General features: G+C 36.7%; 1 protein-coding gene across 1 annotated transcript in view; it reads right to left on the bottom strand.

Annotated features, from left to right (window-relative positions):
- The window catches only part of CACNA2D3 (calcium voltage-gated channel auxiliary subunit alpha2delta 3), a 710,484-nt gene that overhangs the window by 166,666 nt on the left and 520,294 nt on the right, over window positions 1-23,524 (bottom strand). The window contains exons 15-17 of the mRNA XM_075005060.1: window positions 15,789-15,860; window positions 14,872-14,952; window positions 10,813-10,887 (exon numbers count right to left, since the gene is read on the bottom strand). Of these exons, the coding sequence (XP_074861161.1) occupies window positions 10,813-10,887; window positions 14,872-14,952; window positions 15,789-15,860 (228 nt within the window). The remainder of the gene's footprint in view (window positions 1-10,812; window positions 10,888-14,871; window positions 14,953-15,788; window positions 15,861-23,524) is intronic.

The raw sequence follows: 23,524 nt of genomic DNA, 5'->3' as shown, positions 1-23,524 counted from the left end.
AAGCTAAGAATGAGTTACAGTTTCCCCATAAGGACAGAACAGTTTGATTTAAACTTAGACATGTTACAAAATCCTTAGTCAAAACAGAGTAAGAAATTGAAACTCTGATGCAGCAATATTTAAATTTTAACACATTATGGATTATATAGGATTTATCGATGGGCCAGGACATTTTCATGATCTCAAATTTAGGAAAAAATAAAAAAAGGCATAAAATGATGTTTTCTCAATTCCATATTGCATTTGGCCATCTGCAAGAAAGACATTAAGAGACTCTCTTTCCCAAATGAAATTTTGTTAGTGTATTCCATCCCCAAAAGCAAGATATCTTCTTCCTTTTCCGAACAACAGCCTAGAATGAGTATTATGTCAATTAAAAGGGATAAGTGCAAGAGAGTCTATTCAGTCCACTACAGACTTCACTATTAGTTATCAAATTTCTGTGGGAGTGCTGTGGTGATGGGCACAAATCCCTGATATAGACAAGATAGTTGCACTGGTACAAGCCCAAAGTAACTCTATTTACTACAAATTAAAGGACCTTCCTGATTTTCCCTGTAAGCTCCCGATCTTTTCTGCAAGAATCTCATCTCCTGTGACCCTACAAAAACAGACTAACCAATAATGGCCAAGCTGAGGGTTAATCAGTTATGTGTATATTAATATTTTTATCAGATGTGTATATTTTAATTAATATAAAAACTAGATATAATTTGACTGTACAGATTGACCATCTCTAATCTGGCGCCTTTGGGACCTGACTGGTGCTGAATGAGAGAATTGCTGGACGAAAGGAGGTCAATATTTTCTAGCACACTGCTTACTGGGCTCTTAGAAGACATTTAGCGGGTAATTTATAGCTCAGTAACAGCACAAAACAGCCAGGACTGGTGGCTGGAAACAAAACTTTATGGGACTCTGGGAAACTTGGCCAAACCCATGATAAATGATCATTCAACTACGTAAAATCATGCCGGATTACAGATGTTGCCAGATGAGAAAGCTCTGGATTAGAGAGGTTCAACCTGTAATTTTGTCATCAGTCCTTAGTACGTTGTTTGTCTTCATAGATTGTAAACTCATCAAGATAGGTACTACGTCTTTCTGCATGTGGACAATACCTAGCAGAATGAAGGTGCTAACGAAATATTAATAAACACATAATGATATAAAGACATAAATGTAAATAGAATAGAAAACTTTTCTCAGGTATGCACTTTTGAAGAATACATAATGACTATGGCAAGCCAATAGACATTGGCTTTAAAAACCTAAATAAAAGGAGCAAAATCAAATCTATTTATCGTTAAATCAGTTATTCCTAAATTCTTACAAAAATGAAATTGTGAATGATTAAAGAGAAGTGAAACAAATTTGTTTCATCAAGTGAGTGAACTCACTAAAAATACATATATTTGTAATGGAAATATGGCAGACAGACAGTACTGATCTTCTAGTGATGCCCAGATTAAAAACAAACAGTAAGATCTGCTTCTGATCTCATTTACACAAGTAAAATTCCGGTCAAGTCAGTGTTATTCCTACTGATTTCACTTGGTCGATATAGGTTTAGAAATTTAGCTGAAACAACAAGAAGTAACATCATATATCTAAATGTATCTAATGTGTGGTATTTCACACGGAAGACTCCCAAAGAATTTTATCCCTCTTTACATATGGGGTTAATGTACCCACAAGTGACATGAAGCTATGCAATACTTGGTAAAACCATACAATAGTTCTGTGAAGTGAATATTTCACCCAGTAAAGCTTCTAATTGTCTATGAATACCATCTATATTAAATCTGAATGTATATATCAAACATGTGTACGACTTTTACAGAAATATAGGGCAGGGATCATGTTTTTGCTATATATTTGTACAGTGCCTAAACACCACAGGAATATAAGCAACAAATAGTAAAATAGAAGACTCTGTATCAGCCCTGAGAAGCTTGACACGTACATCAAAGAATAAAGATAAAAGAGCAAACAATGGAAAGGGAACAAATCCAAGGAAAGAGTGCTGTTTGCTAAGGAAAGCGGATGATACACTTTTTTCAGTTTTAATATGGTAGTTTTTATGGCCTCGTTTTTTAATATTTTGTCCTTTTCAAACACAACAGATAATAGTGGCAGGATGAGGTATGAAAGAAGTAAATTTCAGGAGGCGAGAAAGACTGTTCTCGATATACCTGCATTACTACGCAATACAGTACTGTGTTTGCAACAAATCTTTATACAAGACTGCATGCAGAGTGCAGTAATATCTCGGTTTTCCTAAAACTGTAACTTCCAGTTTGTGAATTTGGTTTCCCCTTTAGTTTTGATTCAGAAATGTATGAAGCCTTTATAAATATATCATTGTATTCTACAATGATTATTTAAAACACTGAAATCCCACTCCTGTAAACTCTACTGTCTTGGACTATTTATGGTAGTTTTTTTAGTAGAGACGTTTTTCTCTCAGCATAGCAGCAGTCACTGTTTATTTTTCCGTAATACACTACAAAAACAGCTCTCATATACATCAGATAAAGGAAATGTGTATTTTTTCTTTTGTGTTTTAAACAATTCCAGTAGATATTTAAATCTGCATTCTAATACAGTATTTTGATGTCAAGACAAGGACATTAAATAGCAGTTATAACTTTCTCTTTTTTACCTATATGTAACATACCAAAAACTGGCATGATTCAGTTACATTCCTATCTTTTTCAAATAAGACCTGGTACTATCTATTCCCAGCACCCATGAGGCCCACATCACAAAAGTATTGAACTTGGCAGTGCTAGGGTGCCACCTAATGGCAATTCTTCCTCAATTCAGCACTGGTTTATAACCACAGGGGAACTGGAGAGTGCATTTTTCTGATTCAGGGCTCAGAAAACAAACCATTATGAAATGGATAGAAAATGGAGTTGATAAACTAGCAACAAGATATTGAATTTTAACATGATGCACAGGCACGTTCTCAATAAGCACTACATAGAGCAGAAGATTAGAAAACTTACTGTTAGTTACATTGCTCCTATACTATACTGTCCCCTTCTAAGTCACTGTCTCCTGGTATGACAAGTTTGGATGCACTGGCTATGAAAGATGTGGTGTAGTATGCCATAGCTAATGACAATGAATGTAACCCAAGAAGAAAAATATTCACCACAGAAAAATTGTGAAAAATAAGAGATGGCCCAAAGAGAAGTGGGATGGGAAGAAAAAAGGAAGAGCTATGATGGAACTAGAGTATTCCAATCAGTTATTAAAATGTTTGGGAAATAAATATAATAAAGCACACATATATTCCTCTGGGAATAGACTATTCAGCACTCCTTCATGGCCAGAATGACCATCCTTGCAGTGCTGCTTTGGAAGATGTAGTGAGCATTATCCTGATTATTTAAAACCTTCATTGACCTTTTTGAGGGCACAAATCAGCTTCTTCCCCTGCAGGGTACCCAGCAGTGATTGTTCCCACTAACAGGCTACAAAAAGAACTCCGGTTATCTTAAATGAAAACTGAGTTTATTCAACCAACCATAGAAAATAAAGAGAAAATCACTCCCATAATGAACAATAACAGACAGTTAGCAAACTATAAACCCAACATGACTAATCAGCACAAGAACTGCAGCTAGCAAGGCTCCGTTCTGAATGGCAAAAAGACACTGATTAAATAAAATGAAATCCTTACATGTTAGAAAGTCTTTTTTTCCCCCAAACCAGCTGTTGCAAGCCTGCCTGTCTTTTCAGGCACCCACAAAGGGAGTTTCTCAAGAAACAGTTTGACTCTCTTTCCCATGTAACCCCAGAGCTTAACAGATATGGCTCACTGGAGTTAGCCACTCAGGAGTTTATGAGAATAGTAGCATTACATCATCTCAGACAAAACTAATGATAATCTAAACCAGTTTGAATCCAGCTGGTATTATGTATGCTCAGAGGTAACCTCAAATGATGCAGAAGTTTTAGCTAATATCCTCTGTTAACTCTTTAATTCCAGTCCTGCATGCATGTCACAGTCTTGAGTGCAATGAAGCTAACAAGAATTTTCCCACTGGCTTTAATGGGACATAGATTTGGTCAATAATAATAATTTTCTCATACAAAGAATTACAGCCGTAATGGCCCAGTCCAACCATCACCACATCATCAGAAGTCCAACGACAGTCAGTGAAAGGTTGTAAATATGCAGTGATTACGGGATGTAGCTTTAAAAAGATTCTTCGAAAACTGAAAGGAAGACAGACTGAACATCCTGTATTGAACTCACTGTGACTGTTTTTAGGCACAATTTCCAACACTTCTATTTCAGAAAGAATGAAGATTTCATAGATAATGAGATAAATACACCCAAGATGAATGGTGGTGAGAGGGGTATTGATGATATTGCACAGTAAACTCTTTTATATCCGGCATTCTGTTATCCAGAACTCACAAATAACTGGCATTTTAATAATAAATAAATTTTGGTTAAGTTTTCCATAAGTACAGCATAGTGAAAGTAAATACAAATAAATACAGCATCTACACTATCTAGTTCTTTCAAAATATTTTTCGACAGAAGGCACTCTTTCAGAATATCCAGCAGAATATCTACACACAAAACATTTCCTTTGAAATTAAATTAAAAAAGAACATGGTGCTGCTTTTGAAAGTGTTCTTCCACTCCTGCTTCAGAAAGAGCGCTTTCTTTTGTGAGCTGCTGTAGAAAGCAAATGTGAGTAGACATTCCGTGGGCCCTTTATTTCAAAAGAGCCGTCCTCATAGTGCCTGATTTTTTGATCCCGGGGCTTTGTGGATGCTCTCTTTCAAGAGAGCAGATCGCTCTTTTGATCCGTGAGTATGTGCACGTGTGTGTGTGGACACACTCTTGAAAGAAGTTCTTTTGGAAGAGATCTTCTGGAAGGACTTCTTTTGAAAGATTGCCAAAGTGTAGATGTAGCCTGTAAGTTTACAGTGTGGGTAAATAAAGTACTCTGCATACATTTTTGTTTGTTTCTTAATATCTAATCTTGTTTTTCTTTAGTGTTATGCATTGCTATATATACATCACTATTATCCAGTATATTTGAAAATCTGGCAACCCCCAGGTCCTGGGGCTGCCAGATATGAAAGCATTTACTGTATTCATTTCTCCCATTAAAAACAATACTTAACTATGGCAGATGGGTAATACAATTTGCCAGTCTAATTTATATTATGCTCTGTTGCTGGATAAAGACTGAATGAAGAATGGATAATATATAATTTGTAGTACAGTGTTTGAAGTCAGCACAGTGCAGGAGAAGGTAGGGTATGTGTTTGCAGGTTTTAAAACTCCTTTGGGGGAGTTTTAAAATATACAAATATACTGTTTGAAAATAAAGGCCACTAGATTAATTCCATAGGACAAACAGAAATGCTTTTCAGGAGTTTCTTTACAAACCAAGGATGAACTCATGGCTATCTAGAGAGAGTGGTGAACCTTATCAAACTGGAAAATTTCTCCTCACTTCAATTGAGTGTATCACATTTTTTTTAATTAAAAGAGCCAGTACCATATCCTTAAAACAAGGGTTTGGAATCAAGAAAATTAATCAGATCCTCAATAAAATAATCACCTCAATGCACAAAGAAAATGGAAATACAGCTATATGATAAGTTCCAAAAGTAAGGTATGGAAATTTCCAAAAGAAGGAACCCCCGTGCCTCCATCCCCACCTTTAAAAAGTGGGTAAGAACGGAATATCAATTATTGCAACACTGTCCCCACAGCAGACAATAAATACCACAAATGTAGCAGAAATGTTTCAAGAGCTACAGAGAGGGAGCCGTGTTAGTCTATATGCTATCAAAACAAAAAAGCAGTCAAATAGCACTTTAAAGACTAACAAAATAATTTATTAAGTGACCTTTCGTGAGACAGACCCACTTCTTCAGACCATAGCCATACCAGAACTGTGTCTGTTCTGGTATGGCTATGGTCTGAAGAAGTGGGTCTGTCCCACGAAAGCTCACCTAATAAATTATTTTGTTAGTCTTTAAAGTGATACTTGACTGCTTTTTTGTTTAAAGAGCTAGTTAGTGGGGTTTCTTTCATTCCTCCAAATCTACAGATGCAGAAAATATAAAAATCTAAATTTGTTTAATGCAAGTGTTTGTCTCACCTTTACCTTCTCCTAGTGCTTCTTCCTCCTTGGACTCTTTTGCCATAAGGATTTCCACTGACATCTCTAACTTCCTCTGCAAGGTTCCAAGGAGATGTGGGCTCATATGGTAACACAGGACTTGTCAACAAAGTGGGTTAATGCACACTATGGGGATGTGATTTGTAAAGAACACTAATGTGCTTCAAGTTGAGTGGTCCATGTAGACCTACTAGTATGCATTAAAGGTTTCATGCTGCACTTCACTATTGCTCTGTACTATATTAAAGAGCACTAAAGAACCTTTAGTGTGCACCAGCTGAACCTACATGGACCAATTAATGCTCATCATGTTAGTGTGCTTTAGAAATCAGACCCTCTAGTGCACACTATCCTATCAAGTATAGAAGCCCTAAAGGAGATGGGAACCAAAGACAGGTGGGAAGTAGGTTACTGTTCTTACACTCTCCTCTTCCCCCATCATATCAGCTTCAGAGCAGCATTAAGATGAGGGTGGGAGCACATGACGACACTGAAGCTACATCTACACTGTCCCAGAAGATCGACCCACTCAGGGTCAATCTTCTGGGGCTTGATTTCACACGTCTAGTATGGATGTGCAAAGTCGACCTCTCAGGTGCCAAGGAGTAAAACGGGAGGAATAAGATGTGAGGAGTAAGGAAGATCAATGGGAAAAACCTCTCCTGCCAATTTTCCCCTGTATAGACAGACAAGTTAGCAGAGCACAGATATGACAATTTTATCTATGCAATTGGTATAGTTAGAATTGCATATCTGCAGTCAACTTTCTTAGTCTAGTGTAGACATAGCCTAAGAGACCTGAGTCTTATGCCACAGCACTAGATTCATGGCTTCAACCTCATCCACTCCCTGTCTACAGTGAGATAGATACATTGGAAAGTGAGTGGGGAGAGGAAATAGTGCTGAAAAAAATCATTAACCTCCTGCCCCCAAAGGTTTTCTATTGTGATGTTCTCATATGCAAAAATGAAAAATCTTCCAGGGTGCCATAGAATGTGGTACAGCTGACAACACTCTATGCCAGTGGCACCCAAACTTTTCACTAGTGCAGACCCCCAATCATCCCCCTAAACTATTTGTAGACCCCCCAATCACCACTCCAAACCATTTGCAGACCCCCATCAAAGCCAATTCTAGCCACTACGTTCAATGCAAAAGGGAACCACAACACACATTTTCAGACAGCAATTACTGCAGGATACTTGATTTAAAACTAATAATTGATTGTAACTTTGCAATTTATTTAAAACATTTTCTATGATATTTTTTATTTATCTAATTTCCCCCCTTCCCCCATAGGCCCCCTGCAATACCCTCACAGGCACCCAGGGGTCTGTGGGCTTCAGGCTGGGAATCACCACTCTATGCACAAAGCTGTTTCACTTTAGAGAAGTATCACAATGAAATCCTGAGAGTTTTTCCTTTTACTTCCATAGGGACATGATTTCATTCTCAGTCTCAGTCTGGACCACAGCAGTAAATGATACAAATCTGTTACATAGAGTAGAACAAAAATATTTGGTTCAGCATTACGTGCATGTTTGTGAAACTCTACCAGTTCACTTCCAGTAATGAGGAACAAGAGCTATACTTTACCACTATAGTAGCATTTAAACATGTTCTTGCAACTTCCTTGGTTAATAAGGTTTGTTAACTAAAAACAGGTGGGAAAGGAAGACATACAGGAACACTGCAGAGGAAACCCTATTTATCCAAAATACGTTGCAGAATATGGTTAAAGACCAATTTGCATACATCAAACTACAAATCCTTTAATGCAGACATGGGTAGTGAAACCAATTAAGTGTTAGCTGCACATGTCGAAGCTGCCTCCCAGGCAGAGTTCACATTCACACTCAAATCCTGCCAGAATTTTTAAAAAACAAAAATCAATCAAACAAGCAAATGATTTATGTGAAATTTTGCCATGGCTCAGAAACTGAATAAGAGTCAGGGAATTAAAAACAGAAATAAATAGTTTTGATCTTTGTTGAGAGCAGAAAGCCTCATGGTTCCATACTATGTCTGGTGCTGTTTAATATATTTATTAGCAATCTGGAAACTAGGTGAGCACTTAGGGAACAATATCTGCAGATGAGAAAAAGTTATTTGAGTTAGTCAATTCCATACATGACTAAAGTACTTAGGGCAGATCTGACCAAACAAGGTGAATGAGCAACATGATGGCAGATGCCACTTAACATTGGTAAGTGCAACATAAGGCACACTGGAAGAAAAATATGAAATTAAATATGCATCTGACATGTGTAAATTAATGGTATCAACTCAGCAAAGGGGCCTGGTCAACCCTGTGAAAAACTGAAGTACAGAAAGCAAAGATGATGTAAAAATAGATAAGAATAAGGATGAGGAAAAATACAGAACAAAAATAATGCCATAATATAAATCAATGGGACAGTCTCATGTGAAATATTAACAACTACATCTCCAATACAACTACTATAGAATTAGAGGACGTTCAATGAAGGGCAACAACGAGTAGGAGGATAGAAAGCTTTCATATGAAGAGAAAAAGAAAAGATTAAACAATGCCAGTTTATCAAGGAGTGAAACATGAGATGATATGATCTCTTTATATAAAATAATGAATGACAGAGAAGGTTGATGAGGTACTCTGTTTTCTCTGTCTCATAATGAGGAAAGAAGGGTATTTGTTTATATTTGAAAGATGGCAACTTAAAAACTGATAAAAATACTTTTTCCCATACAAGATATAAACAAACTGTAGAACTCACTGCCACAGGATGCCATTTAAAAGAATAAGATTATAAAAAGATTAGGGATTTATATAAAATCTTGGAAAGACATAAAAACTTACGCTTCTAAATTTAAGAAAATTGCTAAATCCACGAGGGATTAAGATGAAATATTCATGGGTGATGTGATGCAGAATACAAGACTTTTGCTCACAACCAAGTTTCTTCCACTTTTTCTGTACCTTTTTTAGTGCTGCAGACTCTTGGAGACAAATTACTGGACTAGATGGACCATAGTACTGACCCATTATAGCAATTTCTGTGTTTACATATACAGATATAGTGAAAATTTGAATGCATGGAGTGGTTACATGTTGACTCAAAACTTGCAATTTGATAAACAATCAATGGAGGCATAAGATAGATTGGAGGCTTTTCTTTTCTAGTCTTGACTTACCTTGGAGGCAGAGGTACCCATTCCAATAACTAGCGGAAGATACATACTCACCATAATTGAGCAGTGCCCATGGAACGTGGGATAGGAAATAATATCTTATGGTAAAATGTTAGGGTAACTGCACTATTTATATGCACTACTGCACTATTTGTATGCACTATGAGTGGTGCCATGTTTGTATGGTAAGAAACAAGGTGGATTAATTTGCAACGACCATCACCAAGGAAATTATTGTTTCTTAGTCTGTAATGTGCCAAATTCTACCCTGCTGATATAGTCCTCCTTCCTGCCTGCCTGCAGCAAATTCCTCACTGCAGAAACACAAGCAACTTTTAACAGAAAGAGAAATCCTCCTTACTGTAGAAAAAAAAAATGTAACGAACGTATTTCAGCTGGCATGCCTTTAAGGACACTACAGTGTGCAGCTTGCTCCTTGTTTAGTTCTCTGTTTCTATGCAAAAGCGGCTAAGAAAGAAGCTATTCCATTCACCCATGGAAGTTCCAGTGTTGATATTTTCACTTGCTTTCCTCCAGTCAAATAATAAATAAGGAAACAATCATATTAAATAAAAACATTAATTGAGTGTGTAATTTCTAACCCAAATGTTAGACAGACAAAATGTTTGTGCTGACTGAAAATACAGGATGTGCTAATGATTTCATAAATCATACTTTTCAATAATTCTAATTTATTTATATATGAAATTAGCCATCCAATTAATATTGCAGTTTTCTGCTAAAATATTGTTGAAATCAGATATTACCCTAAGTGCCTACTTGAAAAATACATATGGCATCCACATGTGTACTAGAGTGAGTTCATTAATACCAGTACTTTACTAAGGGTTGATGGTGATGAACACGTGCATGCACCATTCCTAAACAATGTTGCAATCAGGAATGAAGCTATTCTCCAGGGTGTTATGTCAATAAATATTTGCATAATGGGCACTTCTATTTTATTTATTTTGATTAATGGAAACAAGATGACAAAGGAAATAAAGGTGAACTTTGTTGCTACTCTTTCACTAAAAATTCCCTTGTGTCCCTATTTTACCATAAACTATGCTTTTTTGAAAATTCTGTACATATTTTAAATTGGAATCCACTTTAAAATGACAAATGGGGTTATTACACAGTAATAGAGCATTCAATTTCAGCGTAAAATGCACATAATTATGGCAATTTTGGCTTTGCCATTCAGTAGTAATAGAGGTCTGTATCTTTTACCAACTGACTTGTATATTTATGTACCATAGAGTTATTTGTGTTAACATTTGTTACTATTACATTGTAAAATACACTAAGCATTCATGCTTAGAACTTAGAACATACCCTATGTTCAAATAGTGGCATTTCTCATTCTCATTTCTCATCTCTCTATTTTGATCTTCATTACATTTTTCACACATTAAGTAAGTATAACAACCATAAATATACAAAATAGGTTAACAAATAGCTTTCTTACCAATGGTCTGAGCTCTGGATGCGTCAAAATGTATCCATTGTTTGTAATCGCAAAAGCATATCCATGAATACCTAGCTGTAAGAATAAATGCCAAAGGAACATTAATTGCCTTGCTCTCCAGTGAATTCTGAAACAAAAACCAGCCAAACATTTAGCCATTTATGGCTTAAACCTGGCATTCATAAACCTTATCTCAACACAATATTTCATTAAAATGAATGCAAAGAGCCAATCGTTGACATTTTGTGAACTTGGCAAATAGCACAATTTTTAAAATGTCATTCACATTTTGCTGTCTTGGATACTTATTCCTATGCACTCGAGGGGAATTTTTAAAAATTAATTAGTTAAGAAAAAAACATAAGCCTGATGTGTTACGCTATGTGTTAACAGGAAGGAACGATGCAATTTAAGAAACTCACAAATGAACAGGAGGGCCCAGGTTCTGCTTTTTTATTTGCAAAGTAGCTGCCATAGAGCAATGAAATTTTTGAAATCAATGGGACTGCTCCCATGAGAAGACAGAACAAGAGGTGACCTATTATCAGTGATATTTACATACAGGAGTTTTAAGTCTGCTTCATTGCCAAATTATTTCATGTTTACTTCCATGTACACAGAACAAGGGTGAATTCTAATGCAAAAGTTCATGTAATTTACATTTTGGACTTAACAGAAGTGTGAGAACTCATTTGAGAGCAATGAAAAATTCCATCAAGCTTAAAAGTAAAACTAATCAAAGTTAGCACTGCATTTATTTAAATAACAATCCTACCAATTGAAAACATTTCTATTACACAGTTGGTTGCACTCACTAACTACAATAAATGTATTTTCAAATCACTGATATTGTCATTAAAACATCTCTTAGCATAAACTGGGCACTGATCCAGTGTCTTTCTATAGGTGCTGTACATACCAGAATTTTACCATTGTAAATATTGGCAGACTTAGATTTAGACTCAATGACTATCTTTTTCACAATATTATTTCAGTTTTCAGACATTGTAATACAACGTTTACCTGTAAAATTCTCCCATGTGTTATATAATAAAAGAATGTTTGTGTTCAAATATTTACATACACAGTGGTGTCTTCTAAACCAAAAATTACCCTGATTTGCCAGTTAGCTTCAATTTCTTGTTATGAGACTACTTTTTATAAAAATCACTGTGTTTCAGCAGATGATCCATCTTTGGCAATGCACTGAAGTGCATACTTAAATTCAGTACACGATTAAAACATTACTGAAGAGTGATGAAGTATAGCACAGACTTAAAATTTTTGTTAAATGGGGTCTTAATACAAAATCATCTGTCACAAGTCAGAGCCATTTGTCACAGTGATGATTAGTAACAAGCAATCCTGTGGCGCCTTATAGACACAAATTTATTACGTCATGAGCAAGACCCACTTCCTCTGAACAAGTGTGGATGATTTGAGGAAGTGGGTCATACACATGCAAGCTCATGACCTAATAAATGTGTTAGTCTCTAAGGTGCTACAGGACTGGTAGTTTTTTGTAAAGCTACTGACTAACACCGCTACCCCTCTGAGTGCTAGCTAGACCAGATAGTGTGAGGATTTACCTCATTTACTGGAAAGATAAAATTCAAGAGATATTATAGTTAGATCAGAGAAAGCTCCTATCTCATTGACATTTATTTTATATTTAGCTCAGAATTATCAGACATACATTCAACTGTATCTGCCATAAAGAAGGTTGCTTTGTGAATTAACAGCAGCAATAAGCTTTACCAAAGGAAAACAGAAGGTGGTAGGCTCTTGGTGTCTCTTTGTAAAGCAAAAAGAGAACAATATGAGCCATATTTTACCTATCTTTTTATGATATGTGATCCTGCACCTGGCTAAATACCAGATCTGAAGCATAATTTTCTATATGAATGGGTAATTGCAGAAAAAATTCTAAACAAAACTAAAGTCAGGTAATGAAATAAATGTGGGTGGTATGCATTCAAGAATTAGTATTTATCTGTTTGAAGTTTTCTGTAGCTTCAAATGTGGCACTTTGCCATTGTGCAGTGCAGTGCACTGCGTAAAGATGTACAATGCTTGCATTTAAAAAGTTTCTTTTGTTGTCAGAAACATTACTGCTTCCTCTAGTAATCTCCATTAGAAATATTGGGACTCTCTCTCAAAAGAGAAGAAACTGAGTGATCACTGCAAAATTGCATGTAAGAATGGACTATTAATGAGCCAAATCCCACTGTCTTCATTCAGGACAAGCTCTCACTGAAATAAATTCAAGTTCTACCTGTGTGACAAGTCCCTTGTTGGCCCCCTAGGGGGGTTCTGTGCTTCTTGGCGGATTTAACTGGTTGCCTCAAAGACTCACAGTGGTCTCTTCCACTGCGTTGGTTCTTTCCAGAGGCAAGGTTCTTCGTTTACTGAGCCAGACTCATCACAGCAAGTCAAAGTGGGGAGGGATAAGACCCCTTCAGAAGGTTCTCACACCCCTGTTCTTCTGCTACAGTGGTTCTCCAGGGGAAGGGTGGGGGGAGGCCAAGCCCATCCACTACTCTGGGCTCTGGCCCAGGGACCCTAGTTGGGAGACAGCTGATTGGACTTTTCCTGGGTTACTTCTCTCTAGCACCTTATCCCCTCTACCTGGATGAGCTGCTTTTCTCTTCCAAAATCTCAGTCCTCCAGCCTCTCTTCCTGGTCTGTTTCTCGTCTCCTCCCTCCCTACCCACCTAGGGGGAATTTTTTACAGTGAGCCAGAAAGCCTCAACTGGCAGCAGGTGTCTGATTTGCCTTTTTGCTGCAGACTGATTCTTAATAAGCCACAGCTGCCTGCCTTGAAGGCTGGGCCACACCCTCTCTGAGCACAGGCAATTAACAAAAAGGCTCCAACCCAGCTCCCAGTATGTTTGCCTTCCACCAAGTTCTTGTAACTCTTGTGGTTGCCTATGGTCTGCCATACTGAATAAGGACTACTGGTAGCAGTTAATTGTTACTGTTCATCATCCACTGTACAAAGCACATTTCATCCAAGCTAATGGAATTCCATCTCCAAGCAACAGTATTAAATCCTTATATGAATGTCACTGAATGAATAATGTGAATATCCATACAAAGCATCTATAAAAGTGCTTCTACCAAAATAGATACCTTATATTATACAATGAACAAATGTTTATGGAGTGTGAAAATGGGTGCTATAATTCAAACTTTTTTGCCACCATAACTAAAGTGCATGATAATAAAATGCCTCTTATAAATATCTTGACTTGCATTACACAGAATTCTGTGGGATATATATTATTTGCATAGCAATAGAATTAACTTAATATGGTCAATATTGATAAATCAGAGTTGTTAATCCCTCCTGTCTCAAAGCAAACAAATAAAAATCAAAAGCAAGCAAGTGTCCCATGCCTCTTTTCTTGATCATTGTGGATACCACTATCTGTCCTGCCTGTCTTTTAGGCCTGTAATCTGGGCATCATTGAGAACTCAGACTTCTTTAGGTCCTCATACCCAGGCTATCAGAGGGGTAGCCATGTTAGTCTGTATCTGCAAACAACAATGAGGAGTCCTGTGGCATCTTAAGTATCAACAGATTTATGGGGACATAAGCTTTTGTGGGCAAAAACCCACTTTGTCACATGTAACTAAAGGACCCATGCCCTAACCAGACTGCACAAGGACATAGATGATTTCAGGTGTAGAAGTATTAAGCAGGGAGGAATTCTGAAAAGAAAGTTAAGGATAAAGTGAGTTGAGTTCATCTTTGTATGGCTTACACAGGACATGACATCCTCCTCATTTTCTGGAAAGTTTATGTATGCTATATTCCATAGCACGGCACTTCAACAATTGTTTTGTTACAGGCAGTTATTCATTAACACTAACCGATAATAGAGGACTATAAAAGCAAACAAAATGTAGAATATTGTGCCCCACACTAACAGAAATCTGATTCAGTTGCTAATTTGGAAAGTTGTTGCTTTATACCTTGCAATAAATAAATCTAAATCTTTATTGTTCATTCAATCCTATATGTTAAGTAAACTGAAACAATCATATGTAAATTACCTTATATTTTGGAATGGCTTTCAGAAGTTCTTTAACTGGAACATCTGTGCCAACTACTCCTAGAAGAATCCCTTTGGATCTCTGGAAAGGAAAATGCAGACCACTCAGCAGATAAACAACTGTTGAAACAACACATGCCATCAATAATTATTTTCATATTGTAAAAATTGTACTGAGGAGTACAGATTGTAAGCTAATCTGCCAACTACTTAAACAACTACAAGGAGGATAGAGCTAATCTGCCTGGCCACACACAAACACACCCCCTCAGCAGCTGGCCTCCTTTCCTTAGCCTGAAAATTAAATCAAGAAAGTGTGCAAAGTTTCAGCAGATAAGGAAGGTCTCCCTCAATTAAGCACTTCTATTTGCCAGGCAGTTTTAAGCTAAAATGCTACAGATGAACATTTAACTTTTCTTTTTCCTTTCAGATTTCCAATTCCAGCTGCTAACCAAGAGAGAAAAATTAAACATTATGAGACAAACATGTAATTATCTTTAATAATATAGCATCATGTTAAAATAACAGGTCTGTAAAACATAGCTATTCAAACCACCTATATGACTATTGCAAATGCACTGGACCTATCTGAGATAAGCAAGTTAGCTAAAAGGAGAAAATGTATATAGATTATTTGCTATAACAAAGCTAATGTAGAAGTAATGAGACACATGGCTGAAATACCACAACATGAAATTCATCATCTCAGTCTTTTCTCTCTGCCACAACACTTTTATTCTTTTATTTTGAGAACTATAGTTTCTACACTATAATTATTTGTGCATAAATATATTTGCTTAATTTATTATGACAATAAATTCAAATAGCAAATAAATAATAATGAGAATTCTGCAAGTTATTACATTTTGTTGCAGACATCAAAGCATCACATGGTAGAAACACAGTTTGAGTACTTACAGTTTCATTTTGTTTACTAAATACCGGCATGGCAACAGTAGTCATCAAAACCAATCCCTGATCATCAGCAAGCTATAGTTGAAAAGAAATATATATTACCTCTGAGCTATTTCAACCCATGGTTAAAACATAATTATAGCAGCAGCCAATTAAGTTTTCTTCTTTTTAAACGAGATCATGCCTTTCGTCTAAATGAGTTTTGCAACTTTCAAGTTTCAACCTAGCCAGCCTCAAGCCATCTCTTCCCTCCCACACCTTCCTGCCACCCCATCAACTCTGCTAGTCAAAGGGGTCAGTTGTTCAGGGTATCTTTGCTGACATCGCTGAAGAGAGATACAAGGGAGCTGAAATGAGGACTGTAGAAGCAGTAGGTGCATTAGATAAGCAGGTGGAGCTCTGTTTGACCTCTTTCCCAATGAAAAATCTGCCATGATTGAACCAATTTGTCTCAGGTTCAGACTTGGAATTCTTATCAGCTAGGACAGAGTCAGTGGAATTATGCCAGTAAGAAATCCAGGAGCACCCCTCTTGCCTTCATATCCAGCAGATTTGAGTTTGTTGGACCAGTTGGTGGCATTAAACAATGGCTGGTTCTGTACCTCAGGTTTAAACACATTGCTTCAATTTAGGGAGACCCCAGGCCTCCGGCTCATTCAGGAGGAAAACATGGAATGATTTTTCATCATAGACCAAAGAAGAGTGGGATTGCTTGGGAAATTGTGTCTTCAAACCTTATCTCTTTTTCTACTGAGAGATAGCAGATTTTCTATTTGCATCTTCACTACAAGACAAATGACGGAGGGGTATATACTCCAGCAGACTTGCACCATTCTGTCAGTCTGCAGATCTTGAGGAACTTATTCATCCTCACATGAAGGGAAGTACAAGGTACTATTTAAAGCAGCCTTACCTGCTATAGTAGTAGTAGGGTTGCTGGGTTTTTCTACTTGTGTGTGGGGGGTTTTGTTTTTTCTTTTTTTTTTCTTTTTTTTTGTGCAGAAGGTATTTAAGTTAGGTGAGATTATCCCATCTTTCAGGGCATTAAGCATCCAGGTTTTAGTGAGGGATGCAGGGAGACTGAGTCAGGCACATATTTTTTCAAAAGTAGGGAACAGAGAAGCTGCTCATGCTGAGAAAACTTTTTGGAGAAACTACATGCCCTGTTGCAAATTGTGTAAACTATATACAAAACCTCCACCCAGTTCACATATTGCTGTTGCTGTATTGTGACACATCCTCTTTACCAAAATTTCAGTTAAGGGCCACATTTTGGAGAATCTTGGCACACTTTAATTTTCACATCCAGACTCTTTTGAGCACAATCCTTTTCCTATAGGAGCTGCCTCCACCACTGCCTATTCAGATTTTCAAAATGTCAATGTCACAGACATTGGTGGCTGGATAATTTCAAGAGACAGATTAGGAGCTAATGCATTTGAGTGTTGACATTATTAACATTTAAGTCCATTTAATTTCCTGTATGTTGTATGGGTTTCATTCTCCCAAGCAGATTTATATCCTGGTACACAACACTATCCTCTGCATACAGAGAGCTACCAGCCCCTCAATAGAAAATCAAATAGGTTGAAGGGCTGGGAAGATTTACACACGATCTAACCTGATCCTTGTCCTATCGGTCAGGAATGACTAAAGTAGATAAGGGTGGGGCATGGCCTGGGCTGGTAGCTAGAGTCAAGTGTGATTGTGCCAGTTCAAGAACTTCTTCTCCTTAGCCACAGAAGTATGGTTTGGCATGCTGAAATGGTGGGTATGGAGGAGCGCCTTGGGCGTTACATTAGACAAGACAAAACAAATATAAATAGAAACATGGCAAAGCATTCTGCTGATTATGAGGTGACATCTTGGAGATTTTACATGATTGCCCAGGGTTACTCAGCTATGACAGGGTGCATCTGTCAGGAATCCATTAGAACTTTTTTACTGTTGACATCCATTAAGGTTTAAGGGATAGCTGAGAACAAGTTGTGTGCTAGAACACCCAATATGCAACTGATATCTGGTGGCATTTTGCTATTTTTAAAATGGGCTGGGAGAGAAATCAGACCAGGATTTGGCTGAAATCTTAGGGAAAGGGACCTTTAACATCAAGAATTTACTATTTAATCAATGCCCGGTATAAATGACGTCTACTGGTAGAGAATGCTGGGGGTTGCCCAGTGGTTGATGTAGTCGTCTTCTCAGATTAGAAACTTGGGCTTATGGTCCAGGCTTACTGCTAAAGACTGGGAGGACAGATGATTTCAGATGGATTCCTGACCACTTCCTTGATCCTTGAGTCATGAAATGATGGATCAAAGATGGCTGGCTGACATTTTGGGAGATCAACTACAATCACTTCTTCCTGTAAAGACTATGTTTTACCCTTCATTAATTATATTTAGTAAATATTTCTGTATTTAAATTGAATATTTGCCATATTTATGTCAGACAATTCCTTCAGTTGTGAGGAGTTTTCTTGGGTGAGTCCCTGGGCAATAATGTTTGGCGGACATACTTTGAAATAGTAGAATGGTAGTCACTGGGTGTTTCCCTTATCATATAGTGAGACAATTAACAGTGGAACAGGTAAGAAAACTACAAAGGAAACCATGATCTAGACAATTTGTTGGGATGTTAAGTCTTTCAATCCCTTTTAATATTAAAAATGATAGTACTGTCTCATGATTGCTGAAAAAACATGTATTACTTGAGCAAACTTGATGAGAATTAAAAATGAAGAATGTGTCCTTTTGTCAATAATTAAACTGAACTTCATCCTACATTTATCATATCACAAGACACATCACTAGAAGAGGTAGAAAAAACCTGATTAGAAATGCATGGTAAGATGTTTTTCTTTGTCACAAAATAAGAATTCAGATATCAACAACTCTTAAACCAAAATGTAATTATATACTTTATGAAATTATGCTATTTATTTAAAAATCTCAAAGGCCTACAGTATCACTGCTAATGGCTAAGCAGTAACTCAAATTTTCAAAATCCATTTTCCAACAATATAGACAATTGACGACTTCCAACTCCATCAACTCCATGTTCATAAACAAGCAATGTGCACGTTAATAGATAAATAAATCAAGCAGTTAGACATCCATTACTAAAACCACACATTTGTTCTTTCTTTTAGCTTTCTGAAGAAATTTCAGTTCCTAAGATGGGTCATGTGAGAAACAAATTGAAACATGGGCAAATATGTGTTTTCACTGAAAAAATATGATAAACTGTGTTTCTATGCAGACGAAACATGACAGCTTAGTCACAAATATAAATAAGGACAAATATTTCAGTCGTTATAGACAAGTCTATTGAATGGTGTTCATCAACTAATGCAATTGTCATTTATATACCACGGAGCATCCTTAGAAATGGCTGAGGTCCAAGTATGAAGTGCTCTTGTAGCTATAGCGGTATAAGGATATTAGTCGGAAAAGATGGGGTGGATGACCTGAAGAAGAGCTCTGTGTAGCTTGAAAGCTTCTCTGTCTCACCAACAGTAGCTCATCCAATACAAGAAATTATTTCAGCCACCTTTCTCGCTGACACCCAAATGGCCTCCATCTAACTGTGAATTTTGCCTACCCATTTTCTATTGCTAGGACTGTCCAAAAGTATACATACCAGCCATTATTGCATGCTGTAATAGTGCACTCATCTAATAAAATTCAATAATTCAATATGTGCATACATGTTTCTATGTGTGTGTGTGTATATGTTACAATAAATCCAACTATTGGGACTATTGAGCTCTCAATCAGTGAGGTTTGCAAGTTTACAGGATATGACAGGCACATCTGCAGAAATGCAAGCCCATATTTTTGGGATGAGTCCTCCCTTGGAGTTATCATTTTTGATTGCAGCTCCACGGCCAAACACAGACCAAAGGATGCTACACACAAACCTAACAGAGACCTTCCCACAAATTTAATTAAATTCCCTGCAACTTTAATTCAACTAACCAATGAGGGCTGGCTCAGGCCCTGCCACTTGCTGCTGGAACTAGCCACCTAACATACCTACTCACTCACTGAACTTCCTCTACCCACCCCTTAGGGAGAAATACCCCACAGTCTGAAAACCTCTGTGCTATGCTTATGCTTTAGCCAGAGCACCATGTAAGTTAACATGCAGAGGCTCAGATTAATATTAAAGTCCTGTTTCTTCTTATTTGGCAGTATATGAATTCTACATTTTGATTTCCTTTAACTAGGTATAGTACAAATAAAGAAATAATGGTCAACTGAATACAACACCTAATTTCACTGGCAAGCTCAAATACTAAAGATTACAGAGACAGATGTGAGTGGAGAGAAAGGTATGTGCTTTGATATAGTTTTCAAAAACATACTAGAGTACAGCATTTTTGCTGTAAAATTAAGCAACAAAGCAAGTATCATTCAAATGCTTTCGAACAGGTTAGGCAAAGCAGTAGGGTGTCACATGCTGAGAGAGCACCACAAATTGTTACTAAAAGGATGAGAAATTGGGTAAATACGTCAAATTTCAGAATCATTAATGTAATCAGTAAAGCTGGTTGAAAAACATAAATACTGATCACTTTTGCTGCTGTTCCTGAGGAAAGCTAGAATTTTCAAAGGGGCTTCTGGACATTTTGCACTCAAATCCCATTGATCTTCCTATATTAAAAACAAAACAAAAAACTTCCTTCCTGAAGGCTATGAGGAATTTTAAAGGGAAAAATGGCAAATGGATGCAGAGAGAAATGTTCCTAGTAAAGTACCTAACAATAAGGCTTCGTCTACACTTGCATTCTTCTTTCGAAAGAGGTACGCAAATGAGGTAAATTGAAAATGCAAATGAGGTGCAGATTTGCATAATTGGTACCTCATTTGCATATTCTTATTTCAAAATAGCTTCTTGTGAAAGAAAACCATTGTAGACACTGCTCTTTCGAAAGTAAACTCCATCTTTGAAAGAATCCTTCTTCCCATAAAGAAATATTACTGAAAATTAATCATCCTCTCAAGAAAGTGTGGTAAATTTAAAGACTACATTCAACAACCTATTCTTGTTTTAAGTACAAATCTCAATGTAGATTTACTACAGAGCCCGTAGGGCACTATATATGAAATTATAAAAGTGAAAAACATTAACCTCCATGAAGAAAAAGAAGAAATCAAAGTAACAGTAAACCAAGGTCAAATGCAAATATTTAGTGAATGATTCTTTAATACTTATTTTGATTCAATGTAACTTTCATAATTTTAATAAAAATGCTAAAACTGCTAGTCATTCATTTCAGTGAAAACAGCAGCGTTGCAAATTTTCAATTTTCTATTCCCAGTGACAGCTTCAACACTTCAAAGTACAAAAAGGTAAATGAGGTGAGGAATGATAAATGATGATCCAAAATTGCTGAAACATGATAGCACCAAGATAAAAGAGGCCAAAACTCTACTTACACAAGTTAAAGGATAACACAAAAAGAAAAAAAGAAAGCTGTCAGGAACTTCCGGAAACAAATATTACCAGACATTAAAAAACAAAACAAAACAAAACAAAAAAACCCCCACACATTTGAAGGAGACATGACTTCTTTATATAAAAATAGATTTAAAAGCCTTGGATGATTTTTTTAAACCAGTGTGTGTTCTTATAATGATCTACCCCCATTGTTGTGTCTAATTTATACACTTCTGGCTCTTCATACAAGTTAAGTCGAACAAAATATCACAGCAGGAGTAGGACAGCAGATCTTGAACCCTGCTGTGTTTGTTCAAGAAAGCAAGTAAAGCTATTTCTAACAGGAAACAAAAGACCCAGTTGGGCTATTAAAGAGAAATACCTTTTTGCTATTCTATGAAGCAGGAGTGAATCAACAGCTGTTCAAAACTGGTTCAAAGCTGTCGTTCATTTTAACTATCGATTTTGGAAAAAACGTAGTTCCCCTCCATACAAACATTTGGCCCAACAAAGTTTTCAAAGCTATAACTGAAGATATTTGAATTTTGGCAAAATGATTAAGTTTTAGATTTATTTTCAATTACTATTTGCACAGCTCTTTGGGGTGTTCTCTGATGGATCATTCTAGCCACTCTCCATTTTTGTTGGCAAATATTAGAAAAAGGTTTGTTACTATGTTAAGTTTACTACTGTACTTGTGGCATTTTCCTTTGTCAATATAGGGAAAACCACAAAAGGCAAATATAATACGGTACAATATATAGCTAACTTAAAAGGCTCCCCCCTGAGATCACTTCAGCTGTGTCTACAAGAACATTCCTCCTTTGAAAGAGGAATGTAAATGAGGGAAATCAGAAATGCAAACGAGGTACAGATTTACATATCTCACACTTCATTTGCATAATCTCTTTTCAGAAGAGATTCTTTCAAAACTAAAAAAGCAGCGTAGATGGGACTCTTTTGAAAATAAAACCTGCCTTCGAAGGAACTCTTATTTCTAAAAAAAAATTAGGAATAAGAGTTCCTTTGAAAACGGGGTTTATTTTCAGAAGACCACTGACTATACTGCTTTTTTTCTTTCGAAAGAATCTCTCCCGAAAAGGGATTATGTAAATGAAGTGTGAAATATATAAATAGCACCTCATTTGCATTTCGATCTCCTTTATTTACATTCCTCTTTTGAAGGAGAAATGCACGTATAGACACAGCTCTTTAGTGCAGTTCTGAATTCACAATTATTAGTTCCACAGTAGTTTTCACAGTAATTTACACAATAGGTTTCATTTCAGGTTTTGTATTTCATTCCCACCAACTAAGAAAAAGGTTCCAAGTGGGTAGCTAATAGCTATAGACCAATGACTAAACACTTTCTCCAAAGTTGTGACACACAAAATAACCTCAAAAGATTTTATAAAAATAACAAGGAACTCACAATGGGTATAAAATACTAAAGGTAAACATGGATGGTACACTTCTGTTTCAGATAATCAAAAATTAAAGTGAGCATGTTTAGAGACAGGTGACTTGGTTGAAATGATTATAGAGAAAGCATTCTCAGAGGGGAGACAGATTCCGACAAAAACAATATACGAGTTCAGACATCATGGAAAACACATGCACAAGTAACTATGACTTTCATAAAGATGTGCATCAGTCCTGTACTGCTCCCCTTCATCCTGCAAACGCTAAGGAACATGCTCACCATGAACTGATGGGCTGAAAATTAATCTGGACATAAACATTTCCTTTTGTTGTGTATAATGAGGAAAACAAAGCCCCTGAATTAATTACCCTCAGAGCCTGATTGACATCTGAAATTGCACGTCGTAACTTACTTTAGCCATCAAGATTCTTTGCATTGCTCAATGCAGAGCTGCAACAAGCTCTTGGTCAGTCATAAATACTAATACTGGGGGTGAGCAGCCTTTGTAGCTTTCGACTGACTATAAATACAGATGTGCCCCACAAATGACACAATTGGCTTCCATTTGCATCATATTAGGATGGAGATACTAGACGATTCTGTTATGATACCAGGCATCTGTTGAGGTCCAACCATTAGAAGAACTGACAGGAGATAGACTTGACGAAAAGCAACAAAAGATGCACTCTGAGTCAAAACGTAGCCTTTGAGTTAAAACATAGCATTTATGTACAATGTGCTGCAAAGTGCAAGAGAGCAGCAAAAGGTCCAAGATAGTGAGTCAGAGATCGGAGTCCAGTGGTTTTGGGGATTATGGAAAGAATCATGCTGCTATGGGCAAGGATGGTATGAGGTTACTACACAGATCAGT

This window comes from Carettochelys insculpta, chromosome 11 (genome assembly GCF_033958435.1).
Source record: "Carettochelys insculpta isolate YL-2023 chromosome 11, ASM3395843v1, whole genome shotgun sequence".
NCBI classification, from domain to species: domain Eukaryota; kingdom Metazoa; phylum Chordata; order Testudines; family Carettochelyidae; genus Carettochelys; species Carettochelys insculpta.
This window is presented reverse-complemented; position numbering and strand designations above follow the sequence as displayed.